Source organism: Diadema setosum, chromosome 19 (genome assembly GCF_964275005.1).
Source record: "Diadema setosum chromosome 19, eeDiaSeto1, whole genome shotgun sequence".
Classification (NCBI taxonomy): Eukaryota; Metazoa; Echinodermata; class Echinoidea; order Diadematoida; family Diadematidae; genus Diadema; species Diadema setosum.
Genome location: NC_092703.1, coordinates 9,413,296 through 9,435,333, shown reverse-complemented (window position 1 = coordinate 9,435,333; position 22,038 = coordinate 9,413,296). Strand labels below are relative to the sequence as shown.

Genomic DNA, 22,038 nt, shown 5'->3' with positions numbered 1-22,038 from the left:
TTCAGTTTCACATCGCGCAGGCAGCGCAGAGTGAGTTGTTGCGAGCGACGAATAATTATGTAAGTCAGCGTCGACATCGACACTTTAAATTTACGAAAGTAATCGAAACTATTATAAGCTAATAAGTATTTCCAGTGATTTCGACGTAATTTAAGTGTGCGGAATTCGAGATACTACGTGGATACGAAAGTACATTAACGCCGAAAATGTTTCCTTTATTTGATTTTTTTTTTGTCTGATATAAAAGCATATTTTCCCAATAGCTGTATAATGTAACAATGATCGGCGACGCACTGCACAGGAAATACAATGGTAAAGCTCTGTCGCAGCCACGGCTGCACTGTTTTGTAGTGAGTCAAGTAAAGTATTTAATATTAGCAAAGAGAATTATTATTAATACATAAAAACCACTATAGGACTACTCCGCATTTTGTATTTTAGAAGTCAGAATTACAATCATTATATAGTAAGTTATGACTTTACTATTGAAGTAAGGACAATAATTAGAGAAAGAGATAAGCGGTTATGAGCCAAGTTCATAATCAAAATATTTTACTTTAAAAATCTAATTCATGAAAATGTTAGGTCATTATGTAGAATGAGCAAAATTGGTATTGGGATAGAGAAAGCATCAAGTATTTTTTTTTCTTGTTGTGGAATAACAATGACTACAAAGACCGTGAATACAAATAACTTATAGTCGTTTCTATATCGCTGCAAACCCATGATCAAATATTATACATAGATAGATATTAGATAGATAGATAGATAGATAGATAGATAGATAGATAGATAGACAGATAGATAGAAATAGACGAGAGAGAGCCCCTTGGCTTGAAATGTACAGAAATGAAGGCGTTCAAAAATAATTTTCGTTCAATTCCCAAGCTTTTTCCCTTACCTTCCAGATTTGACTCAACACAAGGAGCTTCCAGTTCAGTGCGCAAGGGGTTAACAGAGTGGGTTTTGGCAGCTTTCCGTGTACGCTTTTATGATCACATGACACTTATGTCACTGGAATGCGATATCTTCTTCTCTTCTCTCCTCTTTCCTTTTCTCTTCTTCTCACCTATCATTATTTCCCCTCTATTCTGTTCATCTATTCATTTCTTTTCAATATTTGTTTAATTGTCATTTCAAAACAATATCAATGTTATATTACAAACGTCACAACAATATAAATGTATATTACAAACGACAAAGCAATAATATGTTGTTCATAACGAAGAATCATTTCTCATGCTGATTGTCAATTAACTAACGAAATAAGTTTTTCTCTGAATCATTTCTTCATGACTTTCTTTTTATTTCACATTTTGAAGACGAAGCTCGTAAGAACAAAATGAACATAATTATGCAGGGATAATGGAAGCAACTAAAGAAATTACAGAATGATAGAATATCAGACGTACATATATCCATAGGCATTGGAAGAAACCAAGATAATCATATACAAGTAATCAGTTCATTCCATGTCCATTTCTATTACTTATTCTATCATCTATGCATGTAGAGAGGCACAAAAGGAACGACCTATAGGTTTAGCAGCGTGTAAAATTCAACATTACTTCGACATTTTTTTTCCAGTAGGCCTGTCTGACAAATTCAATAAATATTTCAATTGTACCGCAAAGACCCCAGAAGTTTTTCTGAAAATGGCGTCCAGAAACAACTAGATGATGTAGTTTCTCGTAGATTATGTCCTTTTGTTTTTCTGTAATAAAATAATAAAGATAAATGGAATGAAAGGGCACAGGCTCGAGGAAACGGGAAATATTTTGTCGAACCAGGTTGAGTAAGGTAAGAAAGGTTAACACGCTTCCGATAGTGAGTGGTTTCACGCTTATACACAGCTTCCCGGGCAGGCGACTTCCTGTCGGCCTGTGCTCAGTGAAAAATGCTTGGGCCACCTCGCGCCTTTTTTTCTTCCAGCAAGAGAATAACCCCTTCTGTGCCACGGACTTTGGACAGTGTGTGCAAAGCTACGGGGTTTTCAACGCCTTTAGGCACTCAAAGCACACAGAGGCTTAATTCGCTTGGTCGGAGCAGTATGTTATGAATGTGCACACACACACACACCCACACACACACACACACACACATTACACATCGGGAATTCAAGGGAACTGGCGGCGGGTACATTTCATTCGATTCCATGCTTAGTATTCCATTGTAACAACATGTGCATAATATTCATCATCAATCCGTAACTTCAGTATTTAGGTCCTAATATTGATTTGCCATTTATCACTATTTCGCTGTATCTGTCCATTTCACATGTTCACGTTTTGCTACAGTGCATTAATTTTGTTGATGAGTTTTCGACAGATAAATCATCAAAAGTACTCGTGAATATTTTGTCAATAAAGTTATACAATTTTGTGAAAACTGACTATCAATACTTGATAAATGTCTCATTTCAAAACATAGTACATGTGTATGATTATTCTTATATTTCCCCTGAACTCTATACACCTGCATGAAAAAAAAAAGAGAACGTCACAATCCTGAGTAATTCCTGACAAATATGTTTTGTCAGTCACTTGCAAAGGGCACTGAATTAAAGTGTACTTTGCTCTTCTCTGAAAAAAAAAAATGTTTTGAGAGGAACTGATGCGGAACGATAAAAGGGGGGGGGGGTTGTGAGACTCGCAGACATGACACCTTTGTTAAGTAGCGCTCATCATAATACGGGTGGTTCGGTGCCCGCTCTGAAGCGAATGTAGATAAAGTTGTGAGATCGCACTGACACAGAGTATTGAAATACATAATCCCTCTAAGAAAGGAGTCATTTCAGCGTAACAACAGTATGGTGAGTATCTATATACTTTTACTGTTCACTCCGCATTGGACAATGTTATGGTTTACGATATACCAAAAATGTAGTTGTTAAACCGGTTTACTGGAATCGAAAACTAATCCCTTGGGATGGTAATAATAGCCCATTTTGTTCGCAGCGGTCGTCCGTTCGGCTGGTATTGATTGTAATCGCCTGTATGTGCAGTCGATATACAAGTGTACTATCTAAAGTCGTTGTATGCATGTTTCACGTAATTTTTACACTTTTCACATGAAGAGACGGTTTAGATCGAAGCTCCCGTGTGAAGGGCGATATATCAAGAAAAAGAATGACAGACACAACCAACTTGGATTGGGTTATCACTGTCATGGATGTTGTTGTTACACAGTAACACTTTTGATGTAGATCTAGAATTATGACCGATGATAACAGCGCGATGGTAAACAGTTCGTACTGAACAAAATGCTCTTAACGCGGAACTATACGTGTGAATAAGTGTATAGAGTACAAATCTTAATTATTCAAACCAGTCTGCAACCTTTATTTGAGTTCTTCCTATGATTCCCTTTATCCATTGTTTTTCTCTTGCGGACACTTCTTCATAAATCCAATCTATTATCTTGTGTGTCGCCTTGCAACTTTTTGTGTTATGTTTGATTTGTTTCCCTGTCTGGTCCTTGAATTTTTTCTCTCTCATTCCACTTCCATTTTTTTTTTTGTATAGTTTGAATAGTTCAATTTTGTAGAGCATTATCATTTTGTCAGAATGGAAATAAAGATGACTGATGCATCTTTACTACACCATCTGTGCATTGTGTTGTCAACACTTTCACAATCTGCAACAGAGCAACAGACTATATATGAATGAAGATGAACTGGATTGAAATTGAAATGAACACAAATAAGTAGGCCATGTACACACAAACACACAAACACACACACACACACACACACACACACACACACACACACACACCATTGCACACACACGCAGATGAAAGGAAGAAATCAGTAATGCGTCGCTGGGGTGACAAGACCTTGTATCTGCAATTTTGGTGAAAATGACTTTTTGGAATTAATGGTCAAATAATGGGTTAAGTGATGTCCTGTCCAAATCCCAACTGTCTTACTCCAAAAATGAAGCCACCACGGCATGTCAAAGGAAAGGCTATCCCATTCGCCACAGTGCTTTGGCCGCCATGTTTTTTGGCTCTCCTGAACATTTGACATTTTGTAGATACGAGGTCTTGTCGCCCCAGCGACGCGCATTCTTATTTTCAGCCTCCATTCTTTCTTCTTTCTCCTCCTCTTCTTCTTTTTCTTTCTCTTTCTGTATACACTTCATTCATCTACATTATTAATTTATCTCTAAAATTAATTGAAGGTGAACCGCGTAGGATTTTTTCTTCTTTCGAAAGCCAATCCATGTAAACCAAATGTTTACCGTTTAACAACATCTAACGACGCGTTTAATAAGATTTTCTTCGTATGCAAAAGTGTTGCTTTTGTGGTTCACGAATTTTCTCTTTGCTCTTTTAGGCCGACAGCTTAACGGAAGAGCAAATCGAAGGTAAGAACGACACCAATACATTGTTGGATTTGTTATTATTATTTATTTTTCTTTGTTTTAACTTATAAAGATAGCAATTTGAAGTTTGAAATGGTGATGTTAGATATTTACAAGCACCATGCAAAATTAAAAATTGATGATAATGATGACGATGATAACGACGATGATAACAGCAGCGTTTTTAAAAGTTGGGGCAGTTTTATATTTCTGGTGCCACTTCCGGGTTCCATCAGCTGACAAAAAAAAAAAAAAAAAAAAAGGAGAAGAAGAAGAAAAGGGAGCCAAGTGGTCAGACCCCCAGCCCCCATTTGCGCCGGTCGTGAATAGTGATGATAACAATAGTGACTGAAAGAAAATAACGAGCTGTAACGCCCACTCATGGTTTTTCTTTTGTTTCATATTTCACAATTTACTTTTGTAATCATAAGGAAGTTTTTACGTCGATTACATGAGTTGTCCACACAATGCGCTGCTCTGTTTAGTTGATACCCAATATCTCTTTCTCAGAACATAGATAGTCCAACAAGTTTTATTTGATAGAAATGTATACGTGCTTTCATTCAATTACCCCTAATTTCCATATTGCATGCGACCAACGTGTATTCAGGATAATTTGTAACTTTTTAAAATATATTCTGTGAAAAAAAAAAATGAAATTGAATTGAATCTGAAAACCTCTTTATCACACACAATTGTCATGGTGATAGGTATATCAGCGAAGCGCAGACATAAATGACTCAAACACTCCAGTTTATCGAGGCAGCTATAGCTTGGAAATTGAGGGCCCAAGAGAAATGGGCTAAATCTACATCCCAATGACCCAAGTCATATGATTATTAGTAATTCGTCAGAGAGTGGTCATGAGATCGTCAGATTACTTTTGTCCCCTGCCCCTGGCTTCGCCTGTTGCACACCTCAGACTGGGCTTGAGCATTTCTTCACCTTGTCATTTTTTTTTTTTTTTTTGAACAAGCGGCCTTTCTGTTGCTTCTTTGTATCGGTATGAAAGAACTACAATGGCTTCCTTCTCATGACGTCATGTTTCGCCCTATCTAATCGTGCTTCCCACGTCCTTGTCGCTGTTCTCATCCCCAGAGTACCGGGAGGCATTCGCCGTCTTCGACGTCAACGGCGACGGCATCATTACCACCAAGGAGTTGGAGGAAGTCATGACGTCATTCGGGGAATCCCCGTCCGCCGCCGAACTCCGCGATATGGTCAACGAAATCGATGTCGACGGTAAGGGATTTTGCAACGAGAAAACGGTCAGAGATTTTGCGAAATATTGGAAAAGCGACTGATTTTGGCAATCGATGTAGTCAGATGCGTGCGCAGAAAAAAAAAAATTACCCAACCAACTAGATTACATACTGTAATAGATGAAACCCGAGCGAACAAGGAAAAAATACTCAACAAAAATATAAAAAATACTGAATCCATCACAAACATGAAACTCATTTCATTTGAGTGAGATGATTCCCATTCCAGTTTCATGGATTCCGAGGGCTTCACTCTTCACTGTGTCTGTGTTCGTTCCCGCTGTGGATCTGTAGTGAGGTGGAGTGCCACGTTCCAAGTCTAAATTTTACATAGGGCCTACTTAGCGTTACTTCGCACAAATGATGATAAAAGTCACGTGTTACGTCGCCGAAGACTAACCAGTTACACAATGCTCTCCCCTTTGAAAGTTAAGATTGCTGCTCCGTTACCACTCTACGACAATATGACACGAAATTTTGAAAATTTAATGTAGAGCAGATTTGTATCTAATACATCTAATGTTGATTCTTACTATACCAGGTGATTATATCGCCACCAATCATGCGATTATGAGTCGCAATATAGTACATGTGATTATGACCAATATGATTGCTTCATGAAGATGTATGATTCATGCTATTCCATTTTTTATCGTGCTCTATAAAATTATCAAGAACGAAAGGACTGCATTAAGAGTCGTATGCCTCTTTAAATTGCATGACTGGCTCTGAAATACCTTGTTAAGTTAACAACCACAATATGCTAAGATTAATCAAACTGCATGGAGTTTTTACCATGGTACAATGTAAACTCTCCAAAGATCTTCCCGGTGACAGTGAATTTGTGGAAAGTTATTGAATAGATGGTACCTAAACCCGTCAAGGTCAAGAAATCACATTTCTCTGGTATCGTGCTGTATCTCTTAATCACTATTCATTGGTGGTGTTTCATAAAGAAGATTATTTACTTCGGTCGAAGAATATCTCTGAATTGGGGACAAAGTTTAATGCTCCTTGTCCCCTTTACGCATTATTTTTCCTTTCTGATTTGATGCAAATTTATTAAGATCTGTCCAGTTTTAGCTACTCTTCTCCATTGCGATTAAAATCAGAAGTGCCAGATTTGTTCGTTCGCATTTATTATGTTTCTCAAGTCAAAACAAAATAAGAATTACATTGTTGTGAAGAATTCTAAACAATATACAAACAACTAAATTACAAAGAGCAATACAAAAGTAAAAACTGGTGTAACTATAGCATAGTCGTTGTATAAAACATTTATGGCTGTATGAATAAAAAAGGCAATACAAATTTTGATTCGACAAGGATGACAAGGATGCAGAATAGCTTGACTGAGCTGGCGGCCTTCATGGTGAATTTAGCTCGGGTTTACCTCACACAAAAGGTAGATTCTGTAGAATGTATGTAGCGGAGAAATAATTATGTAAGGCAGGGTTGTGCGTGTGCAGTACGTGCATAGGATGTTTAATTTTTCACCAATATCAGTACAATAATACTTCAGAAATGAAACCAGAATCTGAACAAAGTTATAAAAAAAAAAAAAAATTACTGTTTTAGTTTACCGAATGTATTGGGTTATAATGTGCAGAAGTGTGTTAGCTTTAAGGTAAAACAGTTATGTTTGCGTTTTTCACGGAGTCGGGTATATAAGTCATTCCAATTAGTGATGAAAAGATGTTTCTGTCACGAGTTCTCCTGGGGTTTGATGGGTGAAAACAGGAAAACGTTGACTGTGCATATAAACACCAGACTGTTCTATTTCAAGATGTTATAAGGAGACCTTGATTTTGAAATCCCAACATCTTTGTCAGGGAACGGTGAGATCGACTTCACAGACTTCTTATCCCTGATGGCCAGACCGACGACGGATGACAATTCGTCGGACGAGATCATCGAGGCCTTCAGGGTCTTCGACAAGGATGGCAACGGTTTCATAAGGTAATAGGAGTCATGATATCCACCTGTGTAGATACCATGGTATATAGCGTGATGACACACGCAGTATCATAGTCAATTCATGCAATAGCTTGCAGCTAGAAGAGTCAACGGGACTATAGGTTTCGCTTATACAATGTAAGTCTTCCTCTAGGCTTCCGCGTTTCAAACCTTGGTGAAGAGCTACAAAAAAAAAAAATAACAATTACATGTGCTGATCGCATGACATGTATTCACAATGCATATAATTCAATGGTTATCATTGGAATCATAATCATATCACATGGTATGAACTATTCCATGCACAGATTGTGTACGTCATGTATGTTCATAGTAGGCCCCGGTGATATCAACTATCAAATCGTGGCCTGCCTTGCAGAAAGGCTATAAGGCATGTGCGCTCAAAAAATCACAAATCGATTATGTAATATCATAATCATCATGAAGATGATAGAGCTTTCAAAACTTTGTCGAATTATGTCACATCGGTATTGTCGTCAAAGCGACATAAAATATTGGTGTTCTCTATTAATAGATATAAATGAACTTATCTGATTTCCAGCTTTTGGAGATATTGCTGGATGTGTAAAAATTATGTGCAGAACTATACCACCAGTCATTGTAGGCCCTATTCCAAGTGTACATATCGTCGAAATTCCCAATCCTTTACTTACGATCGTCCCATTCTTTCCTACCTCCCCAATGACGCGCGCAGCGTCACTAATCTGAGGACGATCATGAGCACCGTGGCCAGCGGCCTCACGGAAGACGAGATCGAAGAGATGATCGAGGAAGCCGACGTCAATGGCGAAGGCCAGGTCAACTACGAAGGTGAACATGTAGAACAGCACCCCGAGCTATGTCGATTGTCATAAGATCGGGGAACGACCAGGGGCTCAGTCATATACAGATAATTTGCAATCACTGAAAGGGTCAGTTATACATGGGCTGTGGAACCGGGGGGGGGGGGGAGGGAGGATTTGAATCCCCACACTTTTGGCTCTTCAACAAAAAAACATCATAAAGACAGTTAAAACCCATAACAAAACGCATGATTTACGAGGGTTCCGCCCATCGATTCTTCCCGTCGAAGCGATAGGGGTAGTATGAGCACTGCCCTTGACCACCCAATAAACAACAATAACAACAACAACAACAATAGTAAAAATGTTAATAATAATAATAATAATAATAATAATAATAAGAGTAATAATGGTAATAATAACAATATTAATAATGATAATAATAATAATAATAACCACAACAACAACCACAACGTTCTGCGGTCCCTACAATAATTGCTGTCACTACATACTAACAACTTGACTGCATTCAGCTGATTGGTTTCGGCTTTAGTTTTCTGCCATGGCAGCGATAATGATCCTTCCTTTTGCTAGAAGTGAAAAGTGTTTCATCGAAATAATGCAGCCCTGTACTCTAGAGTGGAAAAGGTATATCCTCTGTTTTGAAAAGCGGTTTGTTGATTGTTTGGGAAGATCGATGAGGACTAACAGTAGAACATGACTTATGTAAAAAATGCAGTGGATCATTCGTGTGTTGTTGTTGTTGTTGTTTTTTGCTTTGTTTTGTTAGAAGTCTTTTCTCCGTCTTTGCCAATTCTCAGGTAATGGTCTAAAACGTGAGACTGTCTACTCATCTCCACCAAATTTCTTAGTTATGTTCAGACGGTGATCCTTAACCTCAAGTTACACCTACTTCCAGCATAAAGTCGTGCCCCTAGTTTAATTTCCAGACTTGAGATTTTCATGATCTCTTGCTATTACTAAAACTAATTGTGTATTGCGGCACAGTCTGTAAAAAAACCCTTTCAAAGTTGCTCCAGGCGTGTTTTCAAAATTGTACATAAGAGCTCCGTTGAATTGAATCTCAATTTGATAACTTCCCCAACATTCATCGGAAGATTAGAAGTCCTCATTATTTCAAATCTAATGTTATTTCAGTTTCGTTTAAATGAAATGAAAAAGTAACATCATCCATGTATACAGTTTGTATTAAATTTACGCACATTCGATTTCATGTCTTGATCCTTAATTCTTCTTTCGTTTTGTCTCCATTTAGAGTTTACGCGGACGATGATTGAAATGTAACACGTGATGGGTCACCACCGCCAATGGAAACGTCACATTTAAGGCTCATCCAAACGCTCATTAGACTTCTCTAAATAATCGTCTAAAGTTGTTAATGAGCACGATCGGTGTAAGCATGCAACATACTGGCACTGACTGAGGAAAGGGCAAATGATACTACTGTCGTTCGACGGAATTTCGCCCTGATCTTTGCTTACGTCACAGAGTACGCGCGACTTCGCGATGTTGGTAGTACACCGAGGCGGACTCGATCATCCCACACCACTTTAAACCACAGCGCATGAAGGTTAATCATGAAGCCAGAGAAAGCAGAATGAAGCCAATTTTGACAGGAAAATGGTTTCCTTAAGCGTGTGTGAATCCTTACCTTCAAATTTCATGGACGAAAAAAAGAAATGTGCGATAGCGGGCACGTCGAATATGCCTGTAATGGGGATGTGGTGTTGGAAGGGTGGTTGGACCGACACATTATGATGGAAACTTTGACGCATGATGGAATTTGTCGGCTTATCTGTTGAAATGTATAAGAAGCCAACTTCGTTAGGTAAAACCAGTGTGGGAAAATTAAGCTACGTACAGAGGCAAGCTATCAAGTCTTTACCATAAAACTTATCTGTCCGGGAAATCTAAAGTGTGCAAACATCGATTTTCGACTCGAAAGATTGACTCTTGATGAAGATGTGGGTTTTTCACAAAAAAAAAAAAAAAAAACGCAGGCAACTAAAGAAAGAAGACGGATTCATTCGAAGAGAGTCACTGACTGACTGACTAATCAGTGATTATTAGAAAAGCTCGGTTATGATTGATTGATTGATTGATAAATTGATTGATTGATTGATTTCTGAATTTCTTTTTTCATACATAAATGTAACACAAAGTCAATTTAATAAATTACTCGAGTATAAATATATGAATCGAACAGTTGAAACATGTAGGTGATTAATTCAAGTATATAAGACATTATTCCATGATAATGGAAAATGAAGACGAGCAGGTGTTTTATGCGTTTTATGCACATTTTATGCATACACAGACCTAATAATCACATGCATCTGCCCTTTAAAAGACAAATAAAGCAACTCTGAATATATATAACAGAATTTCAGGAGACCATCATCACAAGCAAACGCTTGACGAGGACAATGGCCTCAGAAATAATTGTTTATACAATATGACACATTTTTTAAAGAGGATATACTCGTATCATAATGTGGTCTCATTAATGTTTGCACTCATCAGTCAAGGGTTCCACCTCTTTTTATCACCTTTACATTGAGAGGAACCCGTTGATGTATCTGAATGAAGAATGACATCATCTGAAGCATAATGATATTGTGTATTGTCTTGTGATATAAGCATCGAACAGGATTCGAACCCTAGACCATTCTCTTTACGAACCAAGAGTTCTATAAAAACAGTTTCCACACCACAGTGCTTCCAGAAATTGATGGAGTATAGTTATCATAGATCCATAATTGCTTGGTCATTCGTCATTGGACAGTAACAGATGTGGTCAGAAATTGGTAGACAGTGGTGTTATAACGGTGAACTTTACTGGCTGATGTGAAAATATGGAACCATTTTGAATTGGAAGATGATGAAAAAGAAGGTGGCGGAAAGTTACTGTACATGAAAGGGGCATTCTTTTGTTAGAAATCAGGTGGAGATGAAGGGAAAGATAGAGAGGAGGGGGAGGAGAGTGGGAATGGGGAAGGTGGAGAGGAGGGCGAATATTCGTGCAAAAAGTTCTGAAAAGAATCATGAAAATGGGATGGGGAATCCATACATGTGTCAAAAAGTTTCTCTCGGGCTCCGTTGTAGATATTTTCTGCAATAGTAATCGTAATGTCGCTGCTTTTGTGGTAACTATAAGGCATTCTTCAAGCTGACTGGCTATTATTTGGATGAAGGCTTAGTAGTATTATACAGCAGTACTCTGGGGTTGTAGTTAGTCTTCCATCCAGTTGTTGATAGTGAATGTCCATGATCGATTCCTTATGTTGCATTTTTGTATTTACAATTTGCACGTACATAGATGTAAATGAAATCGAAAAGCCCAGACCAATTTAATTCAAACACGTCAAACGTGTAAAGAAAATTGTTATCTTTTTTTTTTTTCTTTCGGTTCCTAACAAAACGTGTCCATGTGAATCTTGCCTTCTGCATTGCCTGGTAATTGAAATATAGTGTAATGTGCCATAGGCTAATCATGTTCTGTGGAATGCCGAACAGAAAAAACTGGACAATAAAAACAACGAGAAAACAAGATTGAAACACAGCAAACCGGAGAAATCCCCGTGTAAAAGATCGATTGATCATACAAATTGATAACATGACAATAAAGCACGCACAAACAGACAATGGGTGGTAAAGATGTTGGTCTACTTTCTTATGCTATAAGTATTTGACTCGCAGACGACGTATTTCTTGTAAGATACATACACATGCACACACACATACTCACACACACACACACACACACACGCACACACACACAAATTATGTATAATAGATTCTACATATAATATGCATTGTACATTATTATGTATCCACGGTGACACTTTGGTGACAGACATTATGAGATGAAATAAAAAGATGAATAGAGAAAGAAATAATGTGTGGCTGGATGTATGTTGCATGTTTGTGTGTGTGCGTACATTTGTGTAAGAAAATATGGGAATGGGGAGGATAAAGTGAAAACAACGACTGCAGATGGTATGTGTGTCGTTTGGATATTTTTGCTTCACTACTGGTAAAAGCTTGTGTTCAATCTATTATATTTGAGATAGAAAAACTTGTTTGAGGTTGTCAAAAGTAATCATTTCTTCTTCATTCTTGTATAGAGGAATGTCGAAAAATAAAATCGAAGTTGCATGGGGCACAGCAACGCAACATCCTATTACGCAAATGAAATACTTTACCACACGATACTATGATAGGCAATACAGTGGCTTTCAATGGCTCACGAAACAACGGAACTGAGTGCTATGACAATTGTTGTTGTTTTTTAATCATTCCTAGGGAAACTTCACTCCCGTTCTAACATTCTAAAATAGGGGAAAAATCTACACAACAGAAAATCTTCAAACATTTACACAACTTTTGTTCTTTTAAAACTTTTGTTATTTTGTCCTTTCTTTTTTGTTCTTTTGTCCTTTTTGTTCTTTTGTCCTTTCGTTCTTTAAAACAACAACAACATTTACACAACAAAATCTGTCTAATTCTCTAAGTCGCATTTTTTTTCCTCCTATACAAAATGCACTCGTTTCTGATAGGAGATATCTCGAGTAAAATAATGACAAACCTAACTCCGGTAATATCTAGGTAAAATGATTTAAAACTCCTTTGTCAATATCACTAAAATGAGAAATACGAATAGAATATAAATATGTACTTCATTTAATGAATATTTCAATAAAATACTGATAACGTTACTGGTTGCAATAATGGTAGCAATAATGGAAATTGTTATGGTGATACTAGCAACAATATTAACTGAGGAACATATGTATAATTCCTAAAAACTTTCATTACTTAATCATCTTCCACTTCTTGTGAAAATACCAAGCAGCGCTAGGTTCAGGAATTAAAAAAAGGGGTGTTACCAATTTATTGTTGTTGGGATAGCAAATAACATGACAGTTTATGTTACAAATACTATTCAACAGAAACCCCTATCACTATAGATTGGCCTTTAAGCTGCTGTACGTAATTTGCTGTGATGTTTATTCAACAATTCACTAACATCTAACAAATATCTTATTTGATGATTAAAATGGCTGATTTCTCAGAACATGGGAAAATGATGGCATTGTGCTCGGAGGTACAGTGCAATAAAGCTTAATGCTTTTCACAAATAAAGTTTGTGGCTATCGCTTTCAGGGAGACATTGTATTATTCTTGTATACTGACCCGCTATTTCAACAAAACGTAGCATTTCAACAATTTTATAAAACAGATAATGACAAATTGTTCATTAGCCAATCAGGTGCACCGGTTGGCCCAAAGTGACTCTACAATCCTGTGCGAAAGCAGTGCGGCGGTCGACCGTGAAAGGGGTGGGCGTGGTCTGCCTACCGTGCAGTCCATCCCTATTCGTTAGATGGGCGCCATCGGGTGGTTCAGTAACCGATGCAAATATCTTCTGGGGCGTTCCCCGCGATGTCTCCTATAAACGTAGGAGGGAAAAAAGGACACGTTTGTTTTCATAATAGTCATTGTAGCACATGTAAAAAAAAATAGCAACAACAAACAAACTATCCTCAGCAAATCTGAAATCGTTCAGATGAAGTTTGCCTTCTGTTTATACTTTCAGTTCCGATATTACCATTGTAATGAGTAAATAAAGAATGATGATTATTAATTTCAACCATGACGATGGAGGAGTAGTAATTAGAGTAGTTGTAATATTGATGATGACAACAATGATAGCAGTAGTAACGATACTAACAATAATAACGATGATCATCAAAATCATTATCATGATGATTACCACAATAGAATGAGGACTGCGTGCATTCCACGAACTCTGCCTTTCGTATAGACGCAGTACTCACCACTGCGCCCCAAACTTGCTCTAGGATGATCAATGACATACTAACTTATTGAATCTATGTCAGCCTAGTTGGCGACACATCAATATGGCAAATCAGTACAGACATATAATGCCACCGTTGGTCATCCACATGCTAAAAAGTGGTTCAACCAGGAAGGTGAAAGGCCGTGGTTTAACAGACTCGTCGTCTGTTGTTTCAATCAATTCATTTCTCTACAGGCTATAACCGCGTAAACTTTGTTCCACATTATTGCACCCACTGTTGACCCTCCGAAAAAAAGCGGAGTTTAGTTTTAGTTTAAGTGCAAGAGAGAGAGAAAAAAATAAACAAAAGCAGTATAAAAGCGTAAATCTAGATTTTTTTTTTCACTTTACCTTGCTAGTCCAAGGTCCCATCAGGCAGGAATGTACTTACTCTAGTATGTTTTTTAACAATTTTATTGTCTACAGTTGTAAGCATTCCATTTTCACGATGTAATGGCTCACCGTGCTCTCGTAGAATGTTCTGACAGATTGTGTTGTAGCGGCTGGTGGTGATGAGTCTAGCAAAGGCATCGTCCCACCACCTGATGAACTCCTTGTTGGCCTTCGACGTCATCATGCTTCCGCCAGCCGCTTCGCAGTTGTTGGAGATGTCGTCCGGAGAGATTCGCTGGAGGCTGGCATCAAGTTGCGGCAGCTTCGGGCTGAACACGACATCGATCTGCATGGTTTCCCAATAGATATAGACATGATAGTAGTGGTGACGATTTCAGTTAATTTGTGAGTTTAGAAAAAGAGATCGGAAGTCACATCTTTATTTTTGTCTTCCGTTAAGTCTATCTTTAAGTATGTTGTAGCACTCTTCATTTCAAGGTAATGAAAGCCTATCACACAAGATTTGAAGCCTCTTCATCAGTCCAGAATACGAGATCAAGGTGAGCTCCACTTACCTGGTTAGTGTTTAGCGCCACAATGAGATCGTCTGCGCTGGAGAACACCGTTTGACGATCATCGGGAAGGTCCGCGCCCTAGAAGCGACACAGTTAGACCATAGTAAGATTTTAACAATATTATTGACACAGTAAAAAAAAAGCGTAATCATGTTTCTTTTCTTGATTCTTTTTTCATCATGCTGTTTGACATATTAAAAGATCCATCCAAAAATGCCCTATCATCAATTTTGACATTGATACATTGACAGTTGAACAGCGGTGGTTTTTGCCATCACACACACGAAAAAACTAGCTGGCGATGCAGCTTTCTCATCTTCTGCTCCAAGGCTGTGGAATAAGCTCCCTCCTCTTCTCAAATCATCACCAACACTAAATTGATCATTTCAAACAAAGCCTGAAGACTTATTTATTTTGATGTCCTTATATGTGCACTGGACTTGTACTGTCGCTGCCTGGTATTTTGTATAGGCCTATATTTTATCTCTTATGGCGACCAGGGATGACATGTCATAGTGCTTAACGCTGTATCCAGTGGAAAAGGCGCGCTGTCTTTTATTATTATTATTATTATTATTATTATTATTATTATTATTATTATTGTTCTTATTATTATTATTATTCTTATTATTCTTATTCTTATTATTATTATTATTATTATTATTATTATTATTATTATTATTATTATTATTATTATTATTATTATTATTATCATTATTATCTTATTTGTGTGTTTCTTTTTGTTATTGTTGCTGCGGCCTTGTACATATCACGCAATAAAGTCGGGTATATTCAATGTAGTGCAATAATATGCGAAATGTTCGGATACTTGTTTCAGACTTACAAGTGAGAGAGAACGCAATGGAATCATAAATAAGAGAAAGTCATTATCTGAATACTTTATAATCACGATCCAACAACTCAAGGGTCAACACTTTCTTACCCTGTCCGTAATTGTGCAAGAATAATATTTCATTCGCTTTGGCAGGGACGAGAAACTTAGCCATTATTCAAAAGAAACAAAAATGGTACAAGATGGTGATAAACATTTAATTTTGAAATCAGTGTGAAAATGTGTTTGAACCCGTTATTAACAAAACGTCTGACGGCCTAATGTCGAAAAAACAACACCATTTTTGGGTTGAATTTGCGCCTGCTGAAAATCTAGAGATAGAAAAGGTGGCTTGAAAGCAATTAGTCTAACTTGTTTGAGACAACAACAGGCTAAAATTAGAATAGGGGATGTCATGGAAATCACTTCATTCAAGGTCATACCGCAATGGGAAAGGTGGTGTCTGAGACGTAACGCGCGAGGCAGGTCGCGTCCGTGAACCACGTGCCGAGAAATCCGACGCGGGCCGCAGAGAGATCGGCGTACGACTGACTGCTACCGATCTTGGCGTAGAGGGCGACCTGGCTCTTCTGCGAGAAAGGGCGCGTGAAGTCGAAAGTGAGGAGACGTTCGTACGTCTGGACCCAACCTGGTAAAAGTCCAAGAATAGCATAATGAGAAAAATGACTGATGGGAAATTGGATGAACACACTTTTAATGCGCAGTGATGAAAAGTAGACTTTTGCCACCTAAATCATTTTCAGTTTTCAGGCCTCAAAGTTATGTATGAATAAGCATGAACGATAGCAACACTTAAAAAGTATTAGAGTCTTTATGATAGATATTTTTGAACGTGATCTCCTTTTTGATATTCTACTTCCTCAAACTTCCTGTTTGAATCATACAGGCAATGAAAAGTAGGAAGTAAGCTCAATTGGGTAACAAGCTACTGATGTTCGTTATACACTTTATTTTGTTGAAAACAAAGATTCTGAAATGAGCAAAAAATATATATAATAATTTCTGTCCTGTAAGTTTCTGCTGTATTTCCATATATAATTTAAAGACAATTTGTGGAACAGTGGGTCAAATCATCTGCTAATCCATTTGACAGAAACTATCCATGCTCTAATTCTTGTCTTGTTGACATGAATGAGTTCGGTTGATTTCATTTCCATCTTGTAGGTAAGTCAAACTTACCGGTGCAGGCAGTGTAATACCGTGCCATCAGTCCAACGCCTCCCCGGCCCCGCTCCCCGGCGGTAGTGTCCCAGCAGTTGCCGTACACGTCCCACACCAGCTCGCAGTTCTTGTTCGCGATATCACAGACTATCAAACAGTAATAGAACGTGAAAATTAGTACCGGCAATTTACTAAATAAAAGGGGAGAATATTTCAGACAAAAAAGGTACTGTCTCACCCCCCCCCCCCCCGCCTTATTTCTCTCACTGCCATCAAAGGTGCAGAGAGATTTGTTTCTGTAAAGTGATATGAGTGCATGCCAGCCAGTTTTTAGGGTCTGTTTCCTTCATTCCCAATAACAAAATTATATTGAATACTTAGTTTCGTATGTATGTATGTGTATATATATATATATATATATATAATGTACATTTTGTTTTCCTTAAACTCGTATCGACAACAAAAATTTAATGCATACATTATAAATGAACATATCATTTCAAATGAAAGTCATTGCTTTGTGTCAAAGATCAATGTGCATACATCTATCATTGTTACATGTTACCAAACATACTTTCCGTTTTTCTATTGATTTTAGCCCATGATGAGCCAGAAAAATATATGAAAAATAAGAAAATTAGCCAAAGTTTTGTGCACATTATATCAAATATGTATCATATACGAGTAGCTACCTGCATCTACGATGTCCGCATTGTAACCTTTGACCTGATAAGAATCTGGGTCCCTAGAAAAGGAAACAAAAAAAGAGAAATTAAATAAACAAACAAGCAAACCGTAGTCAGTAACAACCTAAATCACAATATCAAATCTGTCGTCTGTCTAACAATTATATATATATATCGCAATATGTCACAATTTTACGATCTCGCTAGTTAAATGCAAACTGTTAAAGATGCATTGTTCATAATGTCATCTTTAAAGTTCAATTCAACTCAATTCATTTTTTTTTCCATTTTTTTTTTTAGAAAGACATAACACAAATCAGTTCCATGACAAACAAACATCCACACAACTGACACGATTGAGAACACTCGGGTATACTTTCATAATGTAGGCTACCCTATATATGAAAGTTTATTGGTAAACACATATAACTTCGAACGGTCAACTTTCAAGTGACAATAATTTCCATTCCATCGCGTCAACTCTGTTAATTACTTACAGATACTCCACGTTGTTGTCATAATCGCCGATAGCAAACAGCCACACATCGTCACTGTCTGCAAAGAGAGAGAGAGAGGGAAGGGAGAGCCAAACAAGACAAAACAAGAAGACACCCAAGGAAAAAAAAGAAAGACAGAATGAAAGATAAAAGAAAGAGTGAAAAGAGTAGAAAAGTGACTGTTGTAGTTTAAGTTTCTATACATTGTAATTCAGGTCATCATTATTAACTTTGTATCTTTAATTTGGCTCAAGACGTGTTATAATTTGCAGAACAGATCCTTATTGAGTTATCCCTATCCCTCTAAAGAAGATTTCTAAATAAAGTGTACTGCGGTTTGGAGCCAGCGATGTCTGCAAAATGCGATCGATAAAACACGAAGCCGCTCCTATTGTCTTTCACCTTTCGAGTTCAACTCTGAATTGATTCTTGGTGAGGGGCTCAATAGGCTTGAAGGTATACCTTGGAATATTTCCCACACTAGTCGTCGTTAACACCTCTCTAATAATTGTTCTTGGCTTGTCACTTTTGTGGTTTGGTTTAGTTTTGGTATCATTTTTTTTTTCTTCTGTGTTTTCGCGAGATACAGAAAGTGAAAGATACAATTCAATGTTTAAAAATAGTCATTACCATAATGAAATCAGCGAAATCAATGGCATCAAAGAAGTGATATATTGTAATCATAAATAAGGAGGTAGAAAAAAAAAACACGGGGGGGGGGGGGGGCAGCCAACAGCTAGGGAGCTTGACTTGGACGGTGATCCTAAAACGAAAAAAATGGAGTGTGATCATGCGGTTGCGGTGAAAGTTTGCGAAAGGACGATTATTCCTCCGTGCGTGTTTTCACGTTCTAGGTGATCATCTGCTGAGCAAAGATGATTGTTAAACAGCAGCAAGAAGATTTAGTTTTTTTCAAAAATGAAGACCCAAGACCGTAAGTCTATGGATAGGATGGAGTTATTATGTAATAGGGGATATTCTGCACCTCCGTAGATGTGTGCACAGATCCAAAGGGCCTATTCATTGATTCTGGTCTACTGTAAATGTTGGGATAGACATTCCTAAGCAGATAAATATTTTTTTTTTTTTTTGCATGACCGAAATTCAGAGGTGTATTATCTGGAGTGAGTAGGCTATGTGGTAAAAACTTTAATATTCCATGTCCAAAGAGCCGAATTATTTCACGGTTCGAATTGTTAGCTGCATCACAATAAAGATTGATAAGAAAGAAAACTGAAACAAATAAGCAATTCTCCATATTCATTACAGTTAGGGCCTATCAGACAATGGTAACTTGCTAAAGTTGATGACACCTTTCCCATTTATAGTGATACCAGAGTATTGTATTTGCGCCTTGATTCTCGTCGACTGTGCATGGTGCGCGTCTCCAATGACAGACTGAGCTTATACGTTACTATGGCAACCATGGGATACACGTCATATCAACTTTGTGAGCATTTGGCCCTCTGCATGCCGCGTGAATTTCCTGTCCATAGGTGTCAGTGTGTGAAATTTGTGCACATTTTGACTTTTGACATTTGACCTTTGACTCATTGGCACAGAAAGAGTTGGACACCAAATGAAAACAAAACAAAAAACAGAAAACAAAAAACAAAAACAAGACAAAAACAAAGACAAACCCAAAGATAATAACATGTGAAGTATTCTTGAAAAATCCTGGTGGGACAGTTTGTGTGAGAAGACTCAAACTTTGGTTGCATTAAATTTTGTCTGTCGTCTCTTTCCTGTGATGTAAGTAATTACTGTAATGCTGGTCATCATCTCAATAATCGTGATCCGGATCTACCCCAGCTGATGACAACAAGCGATGATGACGATGGTAATGATGATGATAATGATGATAATTGTGATGATAATGATGATGGTGGTGGTGGTGGTGGTGGTGGTGATGGAGACGATAATGATGATGATGATGATGATGGTGATGGAGATGATGGTGGTCCGTGGTGATAATGATGGTGATGTGATGATGACGACGACGACAATGAAGACAACGGGGTGGTGAAGGTGGTGATCGTGGTCACTATCCTCATTTTCGACAAGAACAGCTGTACATGATTACGACCACGACAGTTACAAATGAGATGGTGATGATAACAAAGGCAGGGATGATTAAGTTGAACAGAACAACAAAAAAGTAGGCCTACTTTCATCGGCATCGCAATCGTCAACAACATCATCATCATCATCATCGCCATCATCATCATCATTACAATTACCATCACCGTTAATTTGGTTATATACAAGAGAACATATTTTCGTCCCTTATCCTATAATAAATGAATTATATTTTCAAACCTGATGCAGAGACGCTGCCTCCCGAGCCGTCGCTGGTCTGAGCGTAGATGTGGTACTCGGCTGCCGCCCCTCCGGAGCCGTTCAGCCCGATCTGGGCGAGGCTAAGAGCTCCTAGGACGAGTCCAGCCGTCGCGATGATGAAGACGCAACACACCAGTAACACCACCACGCATAACTTGTTATCTGCCTCGGACATGTTTTTTTATAATAACTTTCTCTTCCTTTTTATTATACCAGAAGTAGGTTTTGAAAGTAAAATCACGAGAAATATCAGAAACAAAAACCAGCGAGTGCCTGCACCGTGTATAATGTTACAGTTGCGGATGAAGAGACGAACGGAATACCGGAAGACCGAGCCGAGGGGCGGAGGACGAAATAAGCCCCACCCTATGGGTACATCTGCTGCGAATGGATCGTGCAGGTCCACTACCGGTTATCAAAGTATTGACAGACAGCGCCCCCGGGTGAAAGAATCTTACCAAGGTTTTACCAGCCCAGGGCACTTTTGTCTACTACGAAGAACAAAAGCGTGCCCTACATCTAACCTTTGGCGATTGCTTTCTTCTTCTTCTTCTTCTTCTTCTTCTTCTTCTTCTTCTTCTTCTTCTTCTTCTTCTTCTTCTTCTTCTTCTTCTTCTTCTTCTTCTTCTTCTTCTTCTTCTTCTTCTTCTTCTTTTCTTCTGGACCGACATTTTCATTTCATAACCTGAGCGTGGAAACAGGGGTGGATGGGTAGATCGTGAAACGTGACATTTTCAAGACACTTTAGGAAGTGCTCAGTGTGAAGGCTTAATTGTTGGCAGATAGGTTGGTGGGATGGTGGACAACCGCCCTATCAAAATTGGCGTGACTCTTTACCATTGCAGTCAAAATGCATGTCCAATTGTTAGTTTCCGTTTGTGGGTGTAAATCGGAAGGTACTATCAGGGAGATGGATCAGGGAGATGGCTCCCTGGTATTAAACACTTGATAGCATTCCCATTAAACGTGCTATAGACTGGTAAGAGTTGCGCCAACAAAAGTTCATTTTAGACTTCACGAAATATCAAACCTTCCACTTCAAAATATCCGTGTGTTCCATAAACAGAGACATTGCTCCAGTGAAACACTTGCAACGTCATTTCCAATTGCTACCAGCAGGCTACATCGTTGTTGTTGTTGTTTTGTTTTTTTTTGTTCCCTTTCAGGTGCCTTTAGAACAAAACATTATTTCTACAGACAAAGAGAGAGGGGAAAAAGAAAGGAAAAGACGAAAAAGAATCGAAATGGGTTGTGCTACACCAGGGGAGGGATACTCTAAAGTTTGTTGTCATATAGTTATCACTCCGAGTAGCTGCGTAAG

General features: G+C 38.0%; 2 protein-coding genes across 2 annotated transcripts; one reads left to right on the top strand and one right to left on the bottom strand.

The window, feature by feature from the left end:
• The first annotated feature begins 3,215 nt into the window (after positions 1–3,215).
• On the top strand, positions 3,216–8,460 carry LOC140242990 (calmodulin-alpha-like). The gene is made up of 5 exons (XM_072322730.1): positions 3,216–3,239; positions 4,340–4,370; positions 5,466–5,609; positions 7,462–7,588; positions 8,301–8,460. The coding sequence occupies exons 1-5, from the start codon at positions 3,216–3,218 to the stop codon at positions 8,458–8,460; spliced, it is 486 nt and encodes a 161-aa protein (XP_072178831.1).
• A 4,483-nt stretch (positions 8,461–12,943) lies between these two features.
• Positions 12,944–20,971, bottom strand: LOC140243064 (uncharacterized). The gene is made up of 8 exons (XM_072322801.1): positions 20,697–20,971; positions 18,378–18,435; positions 17,887–17,939; positions 17,213–17,341; positions 16,456–16,661; positions 15,181–15,258; positions 14,735–14,951; positions 12,944–13,861 (listed from the first exon to the last, which is right to left on the bottom strand). Exons 1-8 carry the CDS (start codon positions 20,890–20,892, stop codon positions 13,815–13,817), a joined length of 984 nt encoding a protein of 327 aa, XP_072178902.1. The 5' UTR covers positions 20,893–20,971; the 3' UTR covers positions 12,944–13,814.
• Between the last annotated feature and the right edge of the window lie 1,067 nt (positions 20,972–22,038).